This window comes from Barbus barbus (assembly GCF_936440315.1).
Source record: "Barbus barbus genome assembly, chromosome: 6".
Lineage (NCBI taxonomy): Eukaryota > Metazoa > Chordata > Actinopteri > Cypriniformes > Cyprinidae > Barbus > Barbus barbus.
Window position 1 is genome coordinate 22,036,761 of NC_136734.1, and position 24,190 is coordinate 22,060,950.

General features: G+C 36.5%; 1 protein-coding gene across 2 annotated transcripts in view; it reads left to right on the forward strand.

Moving 5' to 3' along the window:
• LOC306871112 (EGF-like repeat and discoidin I-like domain-containing protein 3) overlaps window positions 1-24,190 on the forward strand; it is a 191,286-nt gene that overhangs the window by 112,475 nt on the left and 54,621 nt on the right. For both annotated transcript variants that reach the window (XM_079418814.1, XM_079418815.1), the window contains 2 exons: window positions 5,170-5,283; window positions 22,431-22,612. In XM_079418814.1, the coding sequence (XP_079274940.1) occupies window positions 5,170-5,283; window positions 22,431-22,612 (296 nt within the window). The remainder of the gene's footprint in view (window positions 1-5,169; window positions 5,284-22,430; window positions 22,613-24,190) is intronic.

Below are 24,190 nucleotides of genomic sequence, written 5' to 3' on the forward strand. Positions count from 1 at the left end.
AGATTTAATTGCCCCTCACTGATCTAAAGTCTCACACTTTAAGCTGCCATTTAATCCAGGGTGGCTGCACCATCTCAAAAGGCCCTCCACTCTTGCCAGGTTGGATAGGTTGGATTTGTCTCCATGTTCACCTGAAGTGCCAAATGCCATCTGATCACCTATCTGTCTAAAATGTTTCTGTGAACACAATGGAACAAAGAGCAGGAGTTCTTCCAATAAAGAAGGAGCTGAGACGCGTCTGTCATTAAATGCCCTCTCCAGGTGCAAGGTCTAACCGTAGCAAATTACAGCGAATGCGCAGTGCAAACCGCAGTGTGATGCACCGTCATCATAGCCCACGCTCCCACGTTAATTTGAGCAAGCGATAAAGCTTTTAATACTTTCTGCTGAGAAAGAAGGTACCATAATTTGAGTGTTTTTTGAAGATGTGCTTGAAAGGTTAAATGAGTGTATTGTGTGGTTACTGAACACTTATGTCATGATTTGAATTGAACTAAAGGCATAGAGATTCATATTCACTCAGGCTTGGGAGCTCTGAAATCACTCATTTAGTGGTGAGTTTGATTTTTTTTTATAGCTAGTTTGTAGCTGTTTATCAGAGAGCATGTTATCCAGTTTGTCATTCAAACTTTGTCTACTTGTTTGGGTTTCTTCGGAAGAATGTGCAGAGCAGAAGGTGCTACACAGAGCCAGGAATAACATCTTTTTAAGTTGTCAGCCAGAGTCAGCATTTTTGATTATATTCAACAATCTTTGAAGACCCCGGAAAATATTTTGTTGTATAAATATAAACAGTGAATATATTAAAAGAAAGAAGAGAGCCTTTGTTTTGAAACCAAACAAAAATATATTTGTGTTCTTGCTTCATTCGTTCTTTTTAATCAACACTTTATGTGGGTAAGGTCCATCCAAAACACATTCCAAACAAAAAGCTGAGAAAATTGCCTCTTTTTGTCAGAGACAGTGTCTGATTAAAATTCTGAATAATGGTTAAAACAAATTATCTCAAGTCCATCAACACCTCCAAAGTTTTCACAGTCATTTAACCATTTGTAGGCATTGGATAAATGCATTTTTCTCTGTAACACTAGGCGGTTTTGATTTGCGCTCTGTTGAATGTTTGGTGATCATTTTAGCTTACTTTTGCAGAAATAACTTCTATCCACTACTTTTGGTTACACAGATCTTTTTTGCTTATTTTTGGATCCAGAGATGGTGTACTATTTTTAGAAGGTCTGTAACCGTGTCCCTTACAGGAATCTGGAAACACAGATTGCCACAATAACTCATGCATGTGTCATAAATATTGGTGTGGTTAGGTTAAGTTAATAGTTAAGAATTAACAGAAGCCCATCTATCCTGTGTTCTCTCTATCACTTCACTTGGTGGGACATTTTCCGAGCCTAAAACAGGCAAGTAACGTTTATGAAATAACGTGTCTGATATCAGAAAGAGAGTTTTCATGGTAGGCTGAACTCTAATGTACTGTATAAAGATTAAAATTGTTATTATTATTATTATTTCCTAATGATATGTCTCCTTTAACAAATCAACAGATTTTTGAAATGTAAAAGCAAACATTAGCCAATTTTGATTGTGAAGTAGCAATTAACTTAATGATAATTTGCCCTTGTCGTTGTCAGTAGTGTGCTCTCAGGTCTTTGTTTGTCAAGTTAATGATCGTTAATGAGAGCATTAAGCCTCTCTCACTTGAATTAATTAAAACATAATCCTTGTGATTGTGACAATCTCCTGCTATGACGATGACACTATGTCTGACAAGGACTTGTTTGTGCACCCATGCTAATAAAAGCATTTGTTTGCAGAGGAGTGCTTAGAGCAGTTCTCTAATTTGAAGTTGCATGGTCATTAAGATGTTTGAAGTAATGAAGTAATTGTTGTTGTTTTTATTTATTTATTTATTTATTTATCAATTCAGGTGGTTTACAGAATGTGTGTGTTTAAGATAAACTGATATCAAGTGTCAGTACTCAAAAGTGATTTGATTTGTTTTGTGGGTAACCAATTACAATAAGGTGTCATTTGTTAACACAAGTTAATATGTTAACTAACAATTCATTTATTACACTATTTATTCAGCTTTGTTAATGTTAGTTAATAAAATTACACTTGTTCATTGTTTGTTCATGTTAGTTCACAGTGCATTAACTAATGTTAACAAACACAACTTGTGATTTTAATATTGCATTAGTAAATGCTGAAATTAACATTAACGATGCTTAATAAATGCGGTAGAAGTATTGTTCATTCTTAGTTCATGTTAACTAATATAGTTAATTAATGAACCTTATTGTAAAGTGTTACCGTTTTGTGTAATGTCAGATCTGCCACACTTACTATTTTGCAAAGTAGTTTTTGTGTTTTGATGGACAATACTTAAAAAGAGAAGATTAAGTATTACCAAAATAATGTAATTCATATAGGAGCTCAAATTAAATTTATGTAAGTTGCAGTACATGAGTATTGGCAATGACTTAGTTCGAAATATATATTAATCTCAAGCCAAAACCTAGATGAGAAAAAAAATATATAGGGATTTAAGGATTTATTTTACATGTGCATTCAATGTCAGAAAATACCAGCAGGATTTGAAGTCTTTGATTTATTAAGGCCAGATAAGTTTAGCAAAATCAAGGCTGCTTTTGAATGGAAGCATATCCTCCAAACATCAAAGCTAAGTCCTTCAGCTCCTTGATGGCTGCTTGTTACATTTTCAAATTTATTAAGTTCAATGAAATCTTTCCGGATCACCTTTAAGGCTTATTTTTACAGATCATGTCCTCAAACACATCAACACACAACACACATTTACTTGCTGAATGATTTGCTTCAGCATATTACTTTACTGTGATGAAGTTTGGTTCAAACGAGGTCTAACCACATTCAACGCATACCTTTCTGAGCCACTAGCATAACAGATTGGAAATGAAAAGACAATGACTAAAAACAAAAAGGTGTAATTGTCTTACTGTGTTTTGCAAAAATATGTCAAAAAAGCAAATATAGAAAGAAAAAAAAAACTGACAATAATAATACAGATATTATCTATAGATATATCTAAGGGGAAATGTAGTGCAATTGCAGTTTGGCAGTATGTGCATGCAGTTTCATAAAGTCATTTTAAAATTTAATAATGTCAGTGTCAGTTGGACAGTTTTCTATCCCATGAGGCCACAGGATAAAGAGTCACCAGATTTGAAAAGAAAAAAAAGTGGGAAAAAACATGATATTTTAAAGAATATTGGGGTCCAAACAACACTGAACCTCACTGACTTTCTTTGTGAACAAAAATACATTTTCAAACAAAATTCCAAACAAGTCATATAGATTTGGAATGGCATGGGAGTGAGTAAATGATGACAGAACTGAACTATACTGTAACGGCTAAGTCGTGGCCTAATGGTTAGAGAGTCGGACTTGTAATCGAAAGGTTGCGGGTTCGAGTCTCCGGCCGGCAGGAATTGTAGGTGGGGGGAGTGAATGTCCAGCGCTCTCTCCACCCTCAATACCACGACTGAGGTGCCCTTGAGCAAGGCACCGAACCCACAACTGCTCCCCGGGCGCTGCAGCATAAAATGGCTGCCCACTGCTCCGGGTGTGTGTTCACAGTGTGTGTGTGTTCACTGCTGTGTGTGTGCACGTTGGATGGATGCAGAGCACGAATTCCGAGTATGGGTCACCATACTTGGCTGAATGTCACTTCACCTTCACAACATCCAAAACGTTACACAGCTTTCTTCTTTTGGTCTTAGAGAGCTGAGGGCTAGACCACATGGCTGGATTATTGTGACTGCTCTTTCTCATCCTGTTAGTCTAACCACAGTGGAATAAAGAGGTGTGCTTTTCATCAGGCTAATTTGTGGTGAAACCTCAGGATGATAGGGTTGAAATTAAATGGGTTACTTCTGTGTGCGTGCTGCGGTAGATACTAAAGTGATGAGCCCCCCCCCCCCCCCCCCCCCCCATCACTGGTGAGCTTGGCATGTCTTGAAACATATCATTTTCTATATTTTCCTGTATAGATTTCAGTTTCTGTCAGTAGCAGGTTTCGTCTCACTGTTCAAACACTCTGAGGGCCTTATGAAGGGCACCCCCCTTAGGTCTAGTAGCTTATCATGTGTCAGTGTAAACATGTGTTATTAAAAGGAAAGATGTACTCCCAAAAAAGCAGTGTTCAGCAGGGGTGTTGCGTGGGTTTTTACATTAATTTACATTTATATTGATTTTCTTGGCTGATGTTTTCACTAGCTATAAACTACAAACAGTCATTTCAACAGAAAGTTAACAGTACAAATGGTTAACGGCATTCATTTCACCATTGTTGAACCTAACCTCGGGTTGCTTCGATGCTGCTGTTCCTTATTATGAATATAATTTTAGAATAAACAAGATGTGTGGGAGATCCAGTTTGAATAATTTCCAAATCCCACCATCCACTTCTCTCTATTGTTCCTGCAGAGTTAGCAGTCACTCATGCTAAAATCCCCATATTAAAATAATATCTAAAGGATCATGTGACACTGAATTCAGCTGTGCCATCACTGGAATTAATTACATGTTAAAATATATTAAAATAGAAAATAGCTATTTTGAATTGTATTAATATTTCACAATATTTCAATTTTTTACTGTATTTTGATCAAATAAATTCAGGCCTTATTTGAGCATAAAATACTTTGTTTAAAAACGTTTATCATTATTGCTGTTGTTGTTATTTTCTATTTCTTTTTTATTTTTAATAACTCTTGCTCGCAACAATGTTATGCCTTGCAAACATTAGAAGTGATTATGCATTCCTACAATTTCTTGGTTTTATTGTTTTGCCTTTCATTACTCTTTTGTCTGTTTCAAATGTGACAGAGTTTTGTGTTTATTAATATTTAATTCATCAAGGACTTGCTAGTGAGGGGGTGATATTGCTTTATCATCAATAGTCACCATTTTCAATCACTATAATTTGATTGCATGGCTGGATTGTTCTTCTAAGCTGTGAGAAGAGAAACAAATGCAAAATAACAAACTATACAAACCTAATAAAGGGCCTCTACCACTGCATTTGAATGAGAGACAATTCCAGTAGAGAGTTCCAGTAATTGCCTTTAAGCCTGATATAAACTGATATTTCTTTTTCCCCTTTTTTTTCTGCAGATGTTAATGAATGCGAAAGAAGCCCCTGTAGAAATGGGGGGATCTGCACAGATCTGGTAGCAAACTATTCCTGTGAATGCCCAGGGGAATATATGGGAAGAAACTGCCAGTACAGTAAGTACATGTTCTTGTTTTTATGGATGCTTCCTTCCCTGTCCCATTTCTTCTCCCTCATTCCATCCAGTGGGCTTTATATTAAGTGAATTTTGTGACAGTTCAGAGCATCTGTTTCATCAGGTCCATGGAGAAGCATGCAAGAACAGCTGAGAACAGACAGTTAGACCCACAGAAAACACATTGTGTCAGGGTGAACGGAGGAGGGAACAGTGGGTGTGGCATCTGGCCTCAGAGAGAAAGTTATTTCAAATAAAACAAACTATTAAAAATAGAAAACAAAACGTTCTTTGGGAATACTGTTACATAATAAAAGTGGGCGAGGTGTTTCTTGAGGGCTTGACAATCATAAAAAGATTAAGTGTTCATTGGGAACATGACCACCATGACATCCTGGACCTGTAAGGATACCCTCATGCATTCACAAGGGAAGAGATCAAAGCATGATTGCAGTTAAAGAAATTGTTCGCCCCAAAATTTTAGATTTAACCTTAGGCCATCCAAGATGAAGATTTGGATAAATTTAGCATCATTTGCTCATCAATGGATCATCTGCAGCCAATGGGTGCTATCAGAGTGAGAGTTCAGACAAAAAAAAAAAACATCACAATAATCCACATGACCCCAGTCCAACTTTAAAAGCTGTGTGTTTGTAAGAAACAAATCCATCATTGATGCTTTTTTTTTTTTTTTTTTTACTTTAAACCTGATCTATAATCCATAATAGCACTTCCTTCAGTGCTTCCCTCCTGTGTTGTCCTCTCACATCAAAATCCATCAACATTTTTGTTAAGAACTGTTATGGACTGTATCATTTGTAAACATGCTTGATGTATGCATACCCTGTATTTCTCTCCTGATTCAGTCTAGATTTTGAGATCTCACTGGACTGGAGAATGCATTATTATGGTTAGAGGACTCATATTTTAGACAGAAGCAATGGTTTGAACATATCAATGGTGGATTTGTTCCTTAAAAACACATGAGTTTTGATTTCACGAGATGTTAATTGATGGACTGGAGCTGTCTGGATTATTTGTGGATTGTTGTGATGTTTTTATCAGCTCTCATTCTGATGGCACCCATTCACTGCAGAGGATCCATTGATGAGCAAGTCATGTAATGTGAATGTAAATTTCTTCTGATTTGTTCTAATGAAGAAACATACTCATCTACATCTTGGGTGGCCTGAGAGTAAATTTTTCAAATCAAATTTTCATTTTTGGGTGAACAATTCCTTTAATGGCATTGGTGGCAAGGTGGTGACATGCAATTTGTCACACATCTCATATTATGCAAACTGGAATCATATGTCATTTAACCCTCCTCACTTCAGTAGTCAACTCTGGTGTACCAGGCTGATATTTTAACATAAGATGTATGAAAGGATTGAAATACTTTGATTTAGGTATGATCAAACGCTTTGATGAAGTAGTATTTCATCAGCTTTCATCACCATTGTTGCTGTTTTATCTAAATCATTTATATTGCTGCTGCTGTTTTGTTGAATAAATGGCCAGTGAGACCAAGAGAAAGATGAAGGCAGATGGAGTGTGACTGAATGACACACACACACACACACACAGAGAGAGAGACGGCATCAGACAGAAAATGTAATTTGTTCACACTAGATATGCCTTATCGCCATGAATCAAAGGGGATATTAGTTTTCTCAGGGTTATTTGAGATATCTAAAGACATTTATTAAATAGAGACAAACATCTCTATCATACTTGGTTTTCATGGTTATTACTGTAAACACCAGCTTTTTTATATCAGCTTCCAAATAATGATCAGTAAAAAAAAAAAAAAGAAAAAATATATATATATATATATATATATATATATATATACACAGTGCCCTCCATAAGTATTGGAACAGTAGAGACAAAATTGCTCTGTTGGCTGTGGAGTCAAGACATTTGCAAATATGATTAAAAGCTGAATATGAGACAAAACTACAGAATGTCACATTTTATTATTAGCCGTTTCAACACATATATGTTTTACCAAATAAAAAGAACAGCACTTTTAGAGTTCATCCCACTCATTGATGTGAGCATAAGTATTGGGACAGCTGAACATAAGGCAGATATAAAATATTAAAAGCTATGATTTAGTTGCAGATCCCTTGCGCACAATCACAGCAGTGAGTCTGTGACCCATAGACATCACCAGACTCTTGGTCTCATGCTTTGAAATACTTTTCCCAGCCTGCAGCCAATTCCAATTGTTGCTTGTTTTGGGGAGTTTCTGCCTTTACTCTCCTCTTCAGCTGGTGAAATTCATGTTCAATTGGAATCTAGAGATTGACTTGGGCAATCTAAGACTTTCCATTTCTTTGCCCTTATAAATTCCTTGACTGAACTGGCAGGGTGTTTTGGGTCATTGTCCTGATGCAATATGAAGCAATTCCCAATGAATCTGGTGGCATTTTCTTGACTATTGGTAGGCAAGATGGTTTTGTACCCTTCCAAATTCATTCTGCTACTATCATCATACATTAAGTCATCAGTAAAGTTGAGAGGGCCTGTTCCAGAGACAGCCATGCTCATGCCATGACACCACCATCACCATGCTTTACAGATGAGGCTGTATGCTTGGGATCATTGCAGTTCCCTTTTTTTTTCTCCACATTTTTGCTTTCCCATCACTTAGATAAAGGTTCGTCTTTGTCTCATCGGTCCATAAACACAGTTCCAAAACTCTTCTGGCTCACCTTTGTGCTTTTTTGCAAACTCTAATCTTGCCTTTCCATTTTTGGTGCTGGTCAGAGGTTTGCATCTTGCTGTGTAGCATCTGTAATTCTGTGTCAAAGTCTCCTGAGGACAGTAGATTGTCAGAGCATCATCCCAGCTTTCTGGAAGTTGTTGGTGATTTTACAGATATGTCTTTTAGGGTTCATTTTCACAGCTTTCATGATTTGTCTGCCATCAACTACTGTTGTTTTCTCAACTGATCAGGTAGTTGTTGGTTGCTGGTGTCACTGGTGGTTTCCAAACTCTTGATTTCTCCATGCCCTTTGTTTTTGCTAGAGCTCTAACTGACTTCCTCTTTTATTTTAGCATCCAAAATGCTTGCTTTTCTCTCAAAGTCAGCTCAGTCGTCTTCATCCTGGTTTGTGTGTGTCATCATCGATTGCAGGATTCAGAATGCAGAAGTATTGGATATAACTGATACGACACATTCCCTCCTTTTTTGCGATCAAATTACTGTAATTAAAACTCGCCAAACCCCATTTTTGGCTGTTTGTCCTTATACCCCTCATTGAATAGAGTGTGTTATTGCAATTATATCCACTGGATGGCACTGCAGCAAAAATATATTGTTGCCGAAAAGCCGCTACAAAACCGGGAATCTATTGATGTGACACCTCTCTTCTAACACTAGCTGCAAATGACGTTAAAATTTCAGATTTAAAATTTTTTTTATCAGATTTCATGTTCTAGACCTCCTAACAGTATACTTTGTTAAATGGCAGAAACGTGGTGATAAAATGTATCTCTGTTTTTACTTTAGAAAAAGTGCTCAAGCACTCGGTTGAGTTGCCCAGTCAGGGTAAAATGAACTGAACGCTAGCTATACTCAGCAACGCGATTATAACTCGGTATAGCACTGCACAAGATCATAGATGAAGTTGTTCCTTTGTTTGAACAAAAAACAATGCTTTGTTACATATCACATATTATATTTCTGTTATATTGACTATATATATAAATATACTATAGGCTTTTTTGTAGCTCAAATAGTAGAGCATGGCGCTAGCAATGCCAAGGTCATGGGTTCAATTCCCAGGAAAAGCAAGAGCTGATAAAATGTAAAAACTGTAACTTGAATGCAATGTAAGTCGTCTGCTAAATGCATAAATGTAAATATACACACATCTAAGTTGTGGCCTAATGGTTAGAGAGTCGGACTCGTAATCGAAAGGTTGCGGGTTCGAGTCCCCGGCCGGCAGGGATTGTAGGTGGGGGGAGTGAATGTCCAGCGCTCTCTCCACCCTCAATACCACGACTGAGGTGCCCTTGAGCAAGGCACCGAACCCCCAACTGCTCCCCGGGCGCTGCAGCATGGCTGCCCACTGCTCCGGGTGTGTGTTCACGGTGTGTGTGTGTGTGTGTGTGTGTGTGTGTGTGTGTGTGTGTGTGTGTGCATTTGTTCACTACTCACTGCTGTGTGTGTGCACTTGGATGGGTTAAATGCAGAGCACCAATTTCGAGTATGGGTCACCATACTTGACAATGCATCACGACTTTATCTATATATATTGACTATATGCATTTTACCTTGCATTTTATCCAGATTGTCACTAATCTATTATTTGTAATGCAATTTAATAATTATTTTATTATGTTTATTGTTTTTATTTTCATTATTTAGTTTTGATGTATTTGTTTCTTTACTTTAAATTATTAGATTTCTATTACATTTAATGTTGATTTTTTTTTTACAGTGGATTGTGTTATAATAAGAACAGGGTTTTTTATATAGATAATCATGGGTATTGTTAACATATTCTACTGTCTGTAATGTTTTTATGTACAAAAAACTTAAACTTCAGTTGCACAAATTAAAAATTCCATTAATGCATTATACTTTTTTAGTTCATGCCGAGAATTACCCTAAATTGGCAAGTCAACTGGCTGGCTGACTTGTGTATTCGCTTAGTGAATAGGTCATCTAAAAAAAAAAAAACTGAAAAGTTGTTCACTGTGGTGTCAGGAACACAATTTTAACAATAAATAATTTTTATCAAATGTATTTCTTAGTGTGACTGTTAAAGGGTTAATATGTGAAGAATTAATGCAACAGGACACAGCTGATCGCTTAGAAAGACCTGTGAGGCAACTGTTCCAATACTTATGCTCACATCGAATAGAGGGATGAAACTCTAAAAGTGCTGAACTTTTTAGCTGGTAAAACAGCTAAAATGATTTAAGCTTAACCGTTCCATCGGGGGGGGGGGGGGGGGGGGGGGGGGGGGGGGGTAAAAGGGATCCGGCTGCCATGGCCTCCTGAGCTCCCAGCTCCGCCTTGGCCTCCGTCTGTCTGTACCACTCCGGAGGTCCCCGTCCTGTGTTCCTGTCCATGTCTGTCCTGAGGGGCCTCCAGAGCTCCGTCTGGTCTACTCGTTACAGTAAAGATCATTAAAGACTATTATTTGAAGTTATATCCTCGTCTGCGTGTTCCTGTGTCCTCCCTCGTGTGTGCACAGTGACATATATATTTTAAAAAAATAACACAATTAATTCTTCCATTGTAACTGTGTTCAAAAACAGCCAGAAGGAGCAAAACACAATGGAACAGAATACTTTCATCTGCCACAGCAATGTCATTTTCAATTGTTCGTTTTTAATTTTTATTATGTGCACAACAATTCACAAATTAACAAATCATTTGTGCATGGTTTATCTTCATTTGGGGCTTTTATTCTTCTGAATATTATTTGTGGGATTAATTGTGATTAATCAGCATATGGTCATAAATCCAATCCAGCCCTAATAATAGCACACAAAAAACTGGCAGCAACATTTGAAAAGAAAAAAAAAATGCTCTTGCATACCAAGCCCAGGAAGATGTGTCACAACCTTCCTAGAATGAGTTTGACCAAAGCCCTGTCAGAAAGCCTTCACTCACGTCTTCCCACACTGCTAAAATCGATTGCAGCTAAATTCCTCCAGTCGTTTGACTGACAGTTTTGCTCTATTCATTTCACCTTTTTGTCATGTTGAATCACTACCACCTCCTTTGCTTTATTATGTGTGGCAAGCTGGCACACTGCAAATCATTTGCATTTTGAAAGTTTAGGGTTTCGCTCTTTCACTCTCACTTTCTCTCTCTATTTTGGATTAGGAATGCTTCTATAATAAAATTTTAAAAAATCTATTCAGTAAATTACACTGAGCTCACAAAGAGTATGTGGATACATATGTCACATTGTCATTGCTTTCATTCATTCATTCGTTTTGACAGACAAATATTTTATCCTTACAGTAGCTGTCCAAATACTTTTGGAGATCATTTTAGATCTGGAGACCTCATACAGTAAATCACATATCAAATCAAACAATCATGTTCTGATTCATATTCAGTTTGTGTACGCCATAGACAGCAGCTATTGGTTGGAGACATTAATTGAAGTCTGCAGCAACATTGTTGTTATCTATTTTTTTTTCAAAGAGAAAAAAAGTGTTCCCACAGTTTGATTTGACATTTACTTGCTTATCATCTGTATGATACAACTGCATATATGGAACATATTTTCAGGATGGTTGCATGTTTGCAGATGCCCCATGTTGACAAAGGCACTCTGTAAATTGGTGTTTGGTGATGAGTTTTTGGCTCAAGGTCTGCATATAAAGTCACACCAGAGGTGTTCAGCTGGGATCAGTACTTGGCTTTCTGCAGACCAGTCAAGTTCTTCCACACTGACTGAATCAATCATGTCTTTTTGAACCGTGCCTTATACACTGAGGCACTGTCATGTTAGAATAGAAAAGGGTCCTGTCTATAAACAGTTGCTATAAAATTAGAAGCACACAATTACGTAGAATATCATTATATGCTTTAACATTAAGATTTGTACTCATAGAAATTACTAAAGTAGTCAAACCTATTCATTAGAAGGGGGTGACCCAATACTTTTGGCAATATAGTGTAGCTCTGTTGTACTCAGTGACTTAAAATGAGTGTTTTAAAGTGTTTTAAATTACTAAAATGTGTTGAGTAATTAGACTTGTTAAAAGCTAAAACAGAACAACTTGGTTTTGTCCTTTCTATAAACAAATCAATGGACTCGAACAGGGGCAGTTCATTACATTTGCATTTGCAAGAAGTTCAGTCTTTCATTTTCGTTCCCAGCAAAGTTTCATTCCCACCAAAAAAAACAACAACAACAACAACTAAAATTAAAACTAAAAACCTTTACGAGACGTATGTTTTCAAAACAGCCTTTCAAACACTTCTGATTTATGATTTACAGAATGCAACTTCAAACAATAATAATTCAGATACAGTTTTATTTATTTATTTATTGTATTTTTATAATTTTTCCATAGAATAGTGCTTCTTTCAAGGAAAGTTATCAATACCAATAGGTTTAAACGGAAACCCTTTTAGTCAGAAAAAAATATTCTGGTGTGTCAGAACAATATCTTGGTAAAAGAGGTTGGCAATATTGGCTCCAGAATTTAGAAAATTGAAAAAGAAGCTCACTTTTTGCGGTATAAACACCATCATGCCCATGGAGAGTCCCCGTAAACCACCCCAACGTGTGTGTGTGTGTGTGTGTGTGTGTGTGTGCATGTCTTTTTGACATATGAGGACACAAATTTGTGGTCCTGACATGGGTATGACATAACTATTACAAGGAGAAGGTGACTTATGAGGACATTTCCCCATGTCCCCATATTTGAAAAGGCTTATTAATACAGAATTAGCTTTTTTGAGAAAGTAAAAATGCTGAAAGTTTCCTGTAAGGGGTAGGTTTAGATGTAGGGTTGGTGAGGGGCGATAGAAAATACAGTTTGTACAGTATAAAAACCATTACGCCTAAGGAATGTCCCCACTATTCACAAAAACAAACGTGTGTTTGTGTGTGTGTCATAGAAAATAGGAAAACAGTTGTCAATGGAAATGAAAAAAAAAAATTGTCAGTGGCATGAATAAAAGTTTCAGCACAGTCAGATAATCCATCTCTTCAGAGAACATTCATCATTTTCATCAGAGTTTTCAAATCAATATTTGGCAGCTTATTTATTTCCGAAGGAGCTCCTTCAGCTTCATAAACATTTATTCTCCATCCAACGATTGATCCAACGTCGGTATAGAGTGCCAGTGAATGCATGGAGACAGGGCCATCGCTAAAATTCATGGGGCTCACGACAAAATGTTTATGGATGGGTGCCTATTTCCACAGGCTTAATGAGTGGAATATAACATAGAGGACTGTAGTGAGCCCAGGACAACCTATGACAAATTTGTAAAGTAAAATGTGAACTTGTAAGAGAGGATGAATTAGTTTTATGGTCATCAGTGGATTTATTTTTGCCATTCTATCTTTAGTAGGCTGATTAACAAAGACTGTTAGGAAGGTCTTTAGATACTCAACATGTGCACATGAGTCTCATCCCAACTCGTCACATATTGAAGCTTATCAATATTATATTAATATAATATTACAACACACAATTGACAAAACAGTTAATTTCATGCTCAAAATCACACATTGCAAACTAAACTCCAACACTAATTTTCTAAATACAATAATACACTAACACAATACACTATGTCTACCAAAACACTGCAAACATGTCTCAAAATCAAATTATTATTCCAAAACACTAACACATTTTCTCTTCCAACAGGAACATTTAGTCAGGCATATCACAATATCATAAAAACACTAACATCAAATGGAATTACAGAAATTGCATTATTTTAGGTGTCAGGTCTGACCTTACAGTAATAGACAGTATATTGCATTGATCACATTGCATTGCATTTTACACTACAGTTGCTTTTGAAGCCTCTCTACATTTTTGTTTTGGTGGGTTTAGTAAATGCATGTATTTTGTTTATTTTGCTGCAGAAAGGGGGAAAGACAGAGACAGAATTGCTGCAGTAAAGGCTTTATTTGCAACAGGACATTGGAAAAAACAAGAATGCAGCAAAAAATAAATCAAGAATGCAAGAAAAAAAATGCAATATAGCTCTCATTTATTATGTGAAAATGCAAAATATACAAACAACAACAAAAAAGCCACAGAATAATAATAATAATAAAAAAAAGTAATCTAATCTGCCCAGTCTTCTGCATTTGGCCACATGTTCTCATCCATATCACACCTAATTTCCACACCTAAGATGGCAAGACATCTTGGGAAGACTCTTTTGGTATGCCTTATCCTTATTTTTCAGCTGTGATATCTTGGCATGCAGCATCCATGGCATCCTGGAGGGACAGGGTCAAAAACCTTCCATTCCCAGGCTCAGAAAAACTCCTCAATGAGGTTGAGGAAAGGGTATTAAGGGGCAAGGAAAATGGACATCATTCTCGAATGGGTGTCAAACCATGCTCTGAGGAATGGTGGAATGCCACATTGTTGCATGTGATCACATATATTGGCACGTGGTCTCCCACCTGACCCCTTTCTCTGGCACCAGTCTTTGGTGCAGATCTTCTAAAATCACACATTTATGCAGGAGTGCACTTTTCCACACAAGATCAGCCCAAAGAGGTCCTCTTTTACTGTATATCCTATGGTCATGCAGTTGAAAGAACGTCAACACCTGAGTGTGTTTCCAAGAATCAGCTGTAATTTATATATTTGCATATCTTCAATCAGCTGTTTCTCATTAGCTATGGAATAAAATACAGAGAACATATTTGTGTTTCGATTCACAAAATGAACAGCTGTTCACTTTGACTTTAGCCCATAAGTTAGGTTTAGAAAATGATGTTATCTGTTCTGACATACAGTGTGAAAGCATTTGAAAATTTGCCAGTAAAATTAAATTGTTTTGGTCTTGGTTGAGCTTGTGTATAAAATAAGTTGAAGCATTTTAAATGTGTGTTAACTGTATGCATTTTGTGTCAGAGCAACAATAAATGTGTTAATTGTATAGCTTACACAGACGGATGTTGTGCTAACTGTGTTAAGAGTTTAGGAAAATTGTTAAAAGTATTGAAAAAATTGTCATGGCTATTGTAAAAAAATTATACTTTTGAAATAAATTATGACGGTAGTTGTATCTGCCTGCTATGTCTTGGGTTTTATTGACAGATGGTAGGTTTAGGGGCAGGGGTTGGGTTATGTGCTCATAAATGTGTAAATAATGTAATATAAATAAAACAGTTTACATTGAAAAATCACACCCCTACATATATGCAAAAATGGCAAGTTTATTACCCAATATATCATTTAATTATGACGATAAAATTCCCAGTATCGCGTCGGCATATTTACGCTAAGGGTTTCCTATTTAAAACAACAGAGGACCCTTCACATCGAAAAATGATGCTAAAGGGGTATCTTGAGCGCCAAAAAGCGATGCCAAAATGGTCCTGGCCAAGCTTCAATATGTGACGAGTTGGGATGAGACTGTGTTGGCACATGGGGACTTGTGTGCCTTTGTGTGTGTGTGTGTGTGTGTGTGTGTGTGTGTGTGTGTGTGTGTGTGTGTGTGTGTGTGTGTGTGTGTTGAGATGCAGTGTGAGGAAAAAAAAAAAAAAAAAGAATGTCCAGCAAGGAGACAATCCTGAATAAAATGAAAAATCTTAAAATGTGCTTAGTTCACAACATGCAGAGAGATAAAAAAAGATTTAAAATGAAGTTCTGAAGACCTCATTTTTTGTCAAAGGACTCAGTATTTTCAATAAAAGTAACAGATGGGAAATTCAGTGTTCAAAAGACTTGCTAGTTTCAACAGAAGAAATATAGGCCCGGTTTCACAGACAGGATTTAGACTAAGCCAGGATTAGCCCATAGATCAATTAGGACATTTAAGTAATTTTTATAAACATGCTTCTTGAGACAAAACAAATGCACTGATATGTTTTACAATCAGTCAGTGCAAGTTTATTTCAGCTGAAACAGATTTACATTTTAGTCTAGGACTAGGCTTAAGCCTTGTCTGTGAAACCGGGGGCATAGATGTCCCAAATTGGAGTTGTCAAATTGGAATAAATTGAGACATTATTCATTTAAAAAAGAACAGTGAGACATTATGGGCAGAAGTGCAATCTTTACCTGGTACAAATGGAAATACATAATAAATGTGCATTTTTAAGAGCACTTTCATGTACTTCTATAATGACACTCAGCTTTATTTTTAGTCTCACAAGCTTCAGTTTTAGAGGTTAAGGTTTGTGGTTCTACTTCAACATTTTAGAATTAAAATGTAACTCATGTTTTGCATATATTAACTAAAACCATGAATAATCAAAAACACTTATTTCTGGTGCTGTGCTTGTGGCTGTGTTGCTTTTAATTTTGACAAGGAGGAGCTAAATTCCCAGTTCTTCCTCATTAGCATAAGCGCCAAAGATTGAGGTGGACTTCAACTCAATATATGGATTATATAAGTAGGCCTGCTGAGAAATGGATTCGGCTGTCACACTGTAGCATTAGTGATGGCCAATGTTTGTTGGGCTGTTGATGTATGCTGGAGGGTCAATATAGAAGAGCTGCACTCTGCTGCTGCTGCGGTGGGCGGCTGGCAGGCAACTTATTCAAGATGGTAGATCACACGCCATGGCTTGTGTCATCGCAAGTCACAACGCTGCCAGAGAGAAAATCAGAAAGAGAGAGATCCACTGATGCTCATACAATGATAAACTGAATATCTCTACTGCCAGTAATCCTTATGCTGCCAATAGTCCTTATGCTTCACAATATGTAAGCCAGACTGAATGTTGTGTATCAGTGTTAATAGGACTAATCCAGTGGTTTTATGTTCTTGTCACTAAACCTTCATTTTTCATCCATGGAGCACATAGGAGATGGTCAAGGGATGAAAGAATGGTGTTTGTAACTGTGAAGCTGAATCAAAATATGTCATAAAAATAGTCCGTACTGGGCGATTCACACTTCACATTTTATGTCATTGTTCACACAAAATGTGACCTGTGCTGGCAAAATGAGATACAATGAATTTAAAATAACTTTTAAAAATGAGTTATTATGAGTTTATTTTTTACATAGCCAGTAAAAAACCTCCAAAATAATGTATGAGTTGTTGGAATCTGACAAAACAAATGACTGAGCTGCACCCGTTTGAAGTAGACGAAGTCAGTTCTGAGAAAAATTGGGTTAAAGTTTTCTGAAGGTTCCAAAGCAAAACGGACAGATGGACAGATGGATGAATCGAGGTTATGAATGGATGGATATAAGGACGAACAGATATATAGATTGACAGACAGATAGACAAGAGATGGAAGGATGAATAGATAGATAGATAGATGGATGGATGGATGGATGGACGGACGGACGGGCGGATGGATGGATGGATAGACCGAAATATCAATCGATGGATGAATGGAGGTTATGAATGGATAGATATAAGGACGTATAGATTGATTGACAAACATATAGATTGATTGACAAGAGATGGAAGGATGGATAGATGAACAGAGGGAGAAATGGATGGATGGATGGATGCACAGAGAGTAAGATGGATGGATAGAATGTCATAGTTTGCTAGTTTGAGTAAATGGAAGCGATCTACAGTACTTTCTGTTACAGGGACGGTGTCATCCCAACCCCTCTGGAGCAATGGGGTTATGTGCTTATAGCACAGAGGCACAATGGTGACTGAAGATTGGCATAGTTCCCAACACCCTTCTGAGGTTTGAACCAATAAGTTGCAGATAAGTGACCAGATTTTTAACCACTAAGCGGATAAAATAAGTTAAAACTTATGTGCTGTTCCTCTGAGGAATCACTTATATGTTAGTTCAGTCCTTTAACATTGCTCTTTCAGTCTGCACTGGGCTTAAATTAATACCCCACTTGAGAAACAACAGTTCCACAATGATAAAATATCTGTATGACATTTGTGAAGCATAGCTCTTTGATGTTAAAATTGGGAAAATAAGAAAATCGGTATAAAAAAAAAATGACATGGCGAGAGAGAGAGAAAAGGAGAGAGAGGATACATTTGGAGTTTTTTTGTTTTGACATATTTGAACTCTGAATCCAAAGATTCTCTGCGAACAGATATCTGTTGTGACTGTAGGTGTCATAAGTTTATTCTTGTGATGTGCCTGTTCTTTGATTCCTCACAAAACTGTCTTTGTGATTGAGGGATAAAAAGGGAAGAGGCAAAACAGAAACTTCTGACTCCTTCAAAAAGCACCAGGCAATTGAGATGAATCAATCGGGAGCTATGGAGTGCGAAGCCTGGGTAAATATTAGTATTGAGCACCCGGGGTAAAGAAAAGGCACCGGAAATGTCAAAGCCCAAATTGAATTGAAGATGTATATCAACACAGTGCATGTGCATTTCCAAACAATCAGTCCAACGCTAGGAAAGTATTTGCTCTGCGGGAGAAGATAGATCCTGAAAAATATTAATAGATGCATTTGTGGGGTTGCAACCCCAGCAACATTGTTAAATTACACAGAAATGGAGTGGAAAATAAGGGCGTCTGTGTTGGTGTTTTGTGGTGATGCTGTGCATTCAGAACAGGCAGTAGGCGGCGGACACCAGATGTCATCATGCTCATTTCATCAGCTTATTGGTTGTTTTTTACAAGTTTTGATAAGATGGGGGACAAGAACGTCTCATGTAGTTTTATGGTGGAAAGTTTGAAACTGACAGAACGGGAATCAGAGATGCTGATTACTCAAACTCTATGAATAGTATACAGTGGTAAGAAAAAGTGTGTGAATTGCTTTTTTTGTGTTAATTGGTCATAAAAGCTTATCTAATCTTCAAAATGTCACTAGTATAGACAGACACAATATGCTAAAAGGGATAGTTCTCCCAAAAATGAAAAGTATATCATTAATTACTCATGATGTTCCAAACCCTTATGACCTTCATGCATCTACAGAACATAAATTAAGATATCTTTGATGAAATCCAAAAGCTTTCTGACCCTGCATAGACAGCAACAGAAATACCACGTTTAATGAAAACAATGTCACAAACACAATAACGAAAACAAGTAAACAAGTTCACTTTTCCGTGGCACTGTGAATGTTTAATAGAATGTGTTTAATAAAGACATGAACTGTTATAATTGTTTGTGCATTGTTAACTTAAGCACATTGTGTGTGTCTGTACATCTGACTTTGATAAAGATCAGATCAGAACTAATTCCAATGGGTTCACATGCTATGGAGTGATTATACATAGTTTTGAATTGCTGTACAGCGTAATTGTAATGTACACTGCAATGCAGTTGTCTCACCTATGGTCAAAGGTTCAGTCTAAAGGTTTTAATGGTGATTTCATTATCTACACCCCTCAACCTTTTGTTCTCATTCAAAACCTCATCCATCCATTTCCCACCGATGTAGTCAGATTTATACATTCTGACTACAACTATGTATTCTGACTATGTATTGCTTTAAGACAAACTTTGTAAAAGTCTTTGAGCCATTTTATGTTACAGAATGTACTGTCTTAAGCGGTGAACTAGTAGCCAAACAGCAGATAGACTGTCTGCATCCTGTTTATCTTTGAAAGATCTTCCTTTTATTTTCTCTCTCTGGAAAACAGTAGGTTGTATAGCAGCAGGCGTGCCTTGTTTCTTACAACACTGTATTTGTCTTCCTTCACAGTTCGCTTTTATTTTTCTGTTTTGATTTTTAGCATATTACTACAATTTAAAATGCATGTAAATTAAGTTTGTTTGCAAAAAAAAAAAAAAACAATCATAGGACCTCATAAAAAATGAAATTAACATTTAATCAGACATTTATTTCATCTTTTTTTAATAACATACATTTATATTTTTTTAGAATATATTAATAAACCAAGTGCTTGAATAATTGAATAGGTCTCATAACTCTTAACACGGGAGGTAATGGTGGAATGGTGTCTTTGCACATTTCAATGTTAAGTGAACAAACTCACAAACATCCTCCCTTTCCCAGAAGGCTTGGAGGAAGTTCATGTTAAGGATGATGACTCAGCATTCCGGTATTGATTTGTTAGATGGGTGACTAATTGCTGGAACCTTTTTAAATGAGAATGGACAAAGTTCAGTTGTAAGCAGCATAAAGAGGGATGTTTGTTGTAAGGATGTAAGTGCTAAAGAGGCACTGAATGTCTTAGTAATTCCAGTGGGACAAAAGAGAGAGATGCAGGTTTATAGTGCACAAATAGGTTTACCACATACTGTAAACTATAGCAGTCTGTCAGACTTGTGTTCCTGTTGTGTTGTGTTTTTCTGTCTCATGTGCTCCCCATAACCTAGTTTTCCCTCTTGTATGCCCATATTTGGTTCTGTTTCTGTTCCTGTCCCCATTTAATTAATTCAGTTCCACCCGTGTTGTATTAATTATCTCGTTTAGTTCAGATTACTTAAGCTCTGTGTTTGCCTGTGTTCCCTGTACAGTATTAACTTCGATGTTGTGTTTCATGTGTGTTTCTCCCTGCTGTGTGTTACCCCCTTTTGGATTGTGGATTAAAGACCGTTTATTTTGAGTTTATCCTCGTCTCCTTGTTCTGCGTTTTGCCACAGAAGCCAACCATGATGCAGTCAAAAGTCTGGGGTCTATTTTATTTTTTAAAGAAATTCTTTAGTTCAGCAAGGATAAACTAAATTAACAGTAGAAACATTTATGTTGTTAAAAAAAATTATATTTCAATTATAAAGATATATATTTCAACTCTTCAATGTCACAATTAACTATTATTATTATTTTTATTATTATTATTATTATGATCTGAATTGCAATAATGTTTCACAATATTACTATTTTAGAGTATTTTTAATCAAATTTGTTGCCACATATGTAGCCAATAAACAGTCTTTTAAAGGCTTTTCAGCTAACTTTAAGCAATAAAAAAAGAAAAGAAAAAGAAAAGCATTGGTTTGGAAAATAGAATTTGACCTGTTAAACCAATTTTGACGCTTTACAAAAAAAACCTACATGCATATTTATTCAGATTTTTTTTTTATATATATTTTGCACTTTGTTTTTAAATATTTTTGGAATCTGGAAGTTGTTCACATGACAAATGAAAAAGAGGGGATGTTGATGAACCAAATATTTGATGTTTTGAACCAAAATAAAAACTCAGTCTTTTTGACACTTGTAGAATATCTAATTGCATTACATTTCCATGGAATTCATGCTTCATCAATTAAATGTTCACACAGATAGGTATTTAAGCACAAGCAGGTGTGCAGCCTGTGAAAACACCATGCTGGCTTTAAAAATAAGAGACATGCCTCCGAAACACTCTTTTTGGAAAAGAGCCTTGAGAAGAAACAAATCACACCTTTCAAGGATGAAGATTAGAAGTGCATGGAAACATGTTCACTTACAGTGTGGCTTGTTATGAGCTTAAGTATTTTGAAAATGAGAACACTAAGGCCAGTATTGCCCATAATAAAAACAACATGCAAAACAGTATTCATGCGGGTGGAATCATGGCCACAGGTAGGATATTGGAAATCAGTTCAGAGGCTAAATGAAAGAAAATATTTTTTTGTAATAGAAGAGGAAGAAGACACTTTCTCCATTGGATAGATCTCAGAGTAGCGTACAAGCAAGGATAGTGATTCCCAGAGTTATTCTAACAAGGACACAGACTTTGGAATGGGCCAAGGAAGCATCACAGACGGCATGGAGGCAGTGGAAGAGTAGCTTGATGCATAAATGGCCATGTCCTGTTGGTGTTTTAGGCACGTTCAATACACAGTGTCAATAAAGTCTACATTAAATATACTTATTTTGTATGTGTCTTTATCAGCGTATAAACTGCCGGGCAGAAGTTTGGAATAATTCAAATGTATTATATATTATTATATTATATATATATATATATATATATATATATATATATATATATATATATATATATATATATTATTATTATTTTGAAAGAAGTCTCTTAAGCTCACCAAGGATGCATTTATTTGATTAAAAATACAGTACAATAGTAATATTGTGAAATATTAATACATGTAATTGATGTGATGGCAAAGGTGTATTTTCAGTAGTCATTACTCCAGTCTTCAGTGTCTAATATGCAGATTTGTTTTGCTCAGTAATCTTTTGAAAGATTATAAATGACTTTACTGTCACTTTCAATGTAATTGCATGTGTCTTTGCTGAAGATGGAGTAATGGCTGCTGATAATTCAGCTTTGTTGTCACAGGAATAAACTGCCATTTAGAATGTATTATAATAGAAAATAGCTATTTTTAAAATTGTTTTAATATTTTACAGTATTGAAGTTTTACTCTATGTTTGATCAAGTAAATGCAGACTAACTTTGGCCTGTAGTATATGATACCTTTACAGAAAATCTAAAAATAATGATGTGCAAATAACAAGAGTTGTTGTACTGAGAGCTGTTGTCACTTGTCAAAACCTTGATCGGCAAAGTTGAGCCATGCTTGCGTTTGTCTGTACCTTGTAAGTCTAACCTTTCCATTTGTGTCATTGTTGTGTATTGAGCAGAATGTTCCGGTCCACTGGGCATGGAGGGTGGAATCATCTCCAACCAGCAGATAACGGCCTCCTCCACTCACCGAGCTCTCTTCGGCCTCCAGAAATGGTACCCTTACTTTGCCCGGCTGAATAAGAAGGGTCTCGTGAACGCCTGGACTGCAGCCGAGAATGACAGATGGCCCTGGATTCAGGTAACAGATTGACAGATTGGTAGATTAAGTCTGGATGAAGATCCATCAACGGTGAATGAACCTGTAGTTGACAGAAATATTTTCTTCCTGTCAGCCTGTCTATCTGAAAATGATGATCACTGATAAAGTATTGTATGTTGTTTGTTTACATATTTCAGTAGCTATTGCTAAAGCATTGCATAAATACATATATATATATATATATATAAAACTTTCAAAGAGAATTACTAATAATAGCTACTATTTTATAATAATTTAGCACCTAATTATTTCTGAATGATCATGTGAAACTGTAGACTGGTGATGGCTGTCCAGGTTAGTGCTGGTCAACCAGGATTGGTTTGTTGATTACTGAGAAAGAGTTTTCTTCTATGGTGATGTTGGCTGCTGAAATAAGTGGTGAATGCAGTCAAGAAGCCTTTTTGAAATACCAAAACACCAGCAACTATAACATAACATAACGTGCTGGTGACAATGTATGCTGTTTTGGTTGCTGTTGTTGTTGTTTTTGTTTTCTTCAAGCTCTGAGTTTAGTAGGATCTATCCGTTACCCGCTCTAGAAATCAAAACAATTGTATTTCTAACAAATTTTCTCCTTGGCTGCAACTCTGTCTATATTCAGAAATATTTCAAAAGCATTGTCCATTCACAGAACCACTTCATGTTAGTCCATTACCATTGATTGATGGCGATGGCAAGCTTACATCTTTGTGTATCAATCAATTTCTTTGAGTTTCTTCAGTGGATGGTTTAGTATTCATATGCAGTTTCTTCAGCAGAGTACATTTGATTGATAATACAGACAATCCCAGTGGATGGAAGTCTAGTTTTACGATGAGTAGCCTCATGTCAGCCTCAGATTTATTCTTTAAATGCCTGCTTGTAAAAGAAAGAGCGACTGAATTGGATCCTTCATTGAATTGATATTCAGTGGGTAGTTTGTGCAGTAGCATAGTGTAAAACTCTGACCTCTGTGAAGAGCTGAGATGAAATTTAGCTGAAGAAAGAAATGATAGGGCGAGTCTGACTGCAAAATTGTGAGCGTAACAAGTTAACCACTGTTTGTGCACTGCTAGTTGCTCACAGGTAAAGAGCGAGGATTATGGGTGGAGAGAGAGCTAGAAAGGGAGACGGGGAGGGGAAAGCAGTAAGGAGAAATCTAAAGTATTTAGGGAGTTTGTTTGACTTTAATGATGCCTCTCGGGATGAAGCTTTTGGTGCAGTGGAGCTGCTGGGTTAGAACACAGAGAGGTTTGTTAAAAAAAAAACAGATTGGCTTAAGGCGATATGCTGTGGTAGTTGCCACATGACCTTTCCTCAGCTCTAGTCATTTAAATGAGAGGCGACATGCAGTGTGTCTGTTTGTCTGTCTCTCGTTAACATCCTTTTTCTTCACTGTCATCCATCCTTTTACCTCTGCTTCTTGTCTTTAAGACATTGGGAGCTGTGGTAGTGAATAAAATGCTAATACTAGCATCATTTTGGGTGGGGGTGGTGGGGACATGTCACCACCACTTGTTTTATTAATATGAAGAATTATATTGGATGGAGTGGATTAGAACCCAAAAGCCTCATACT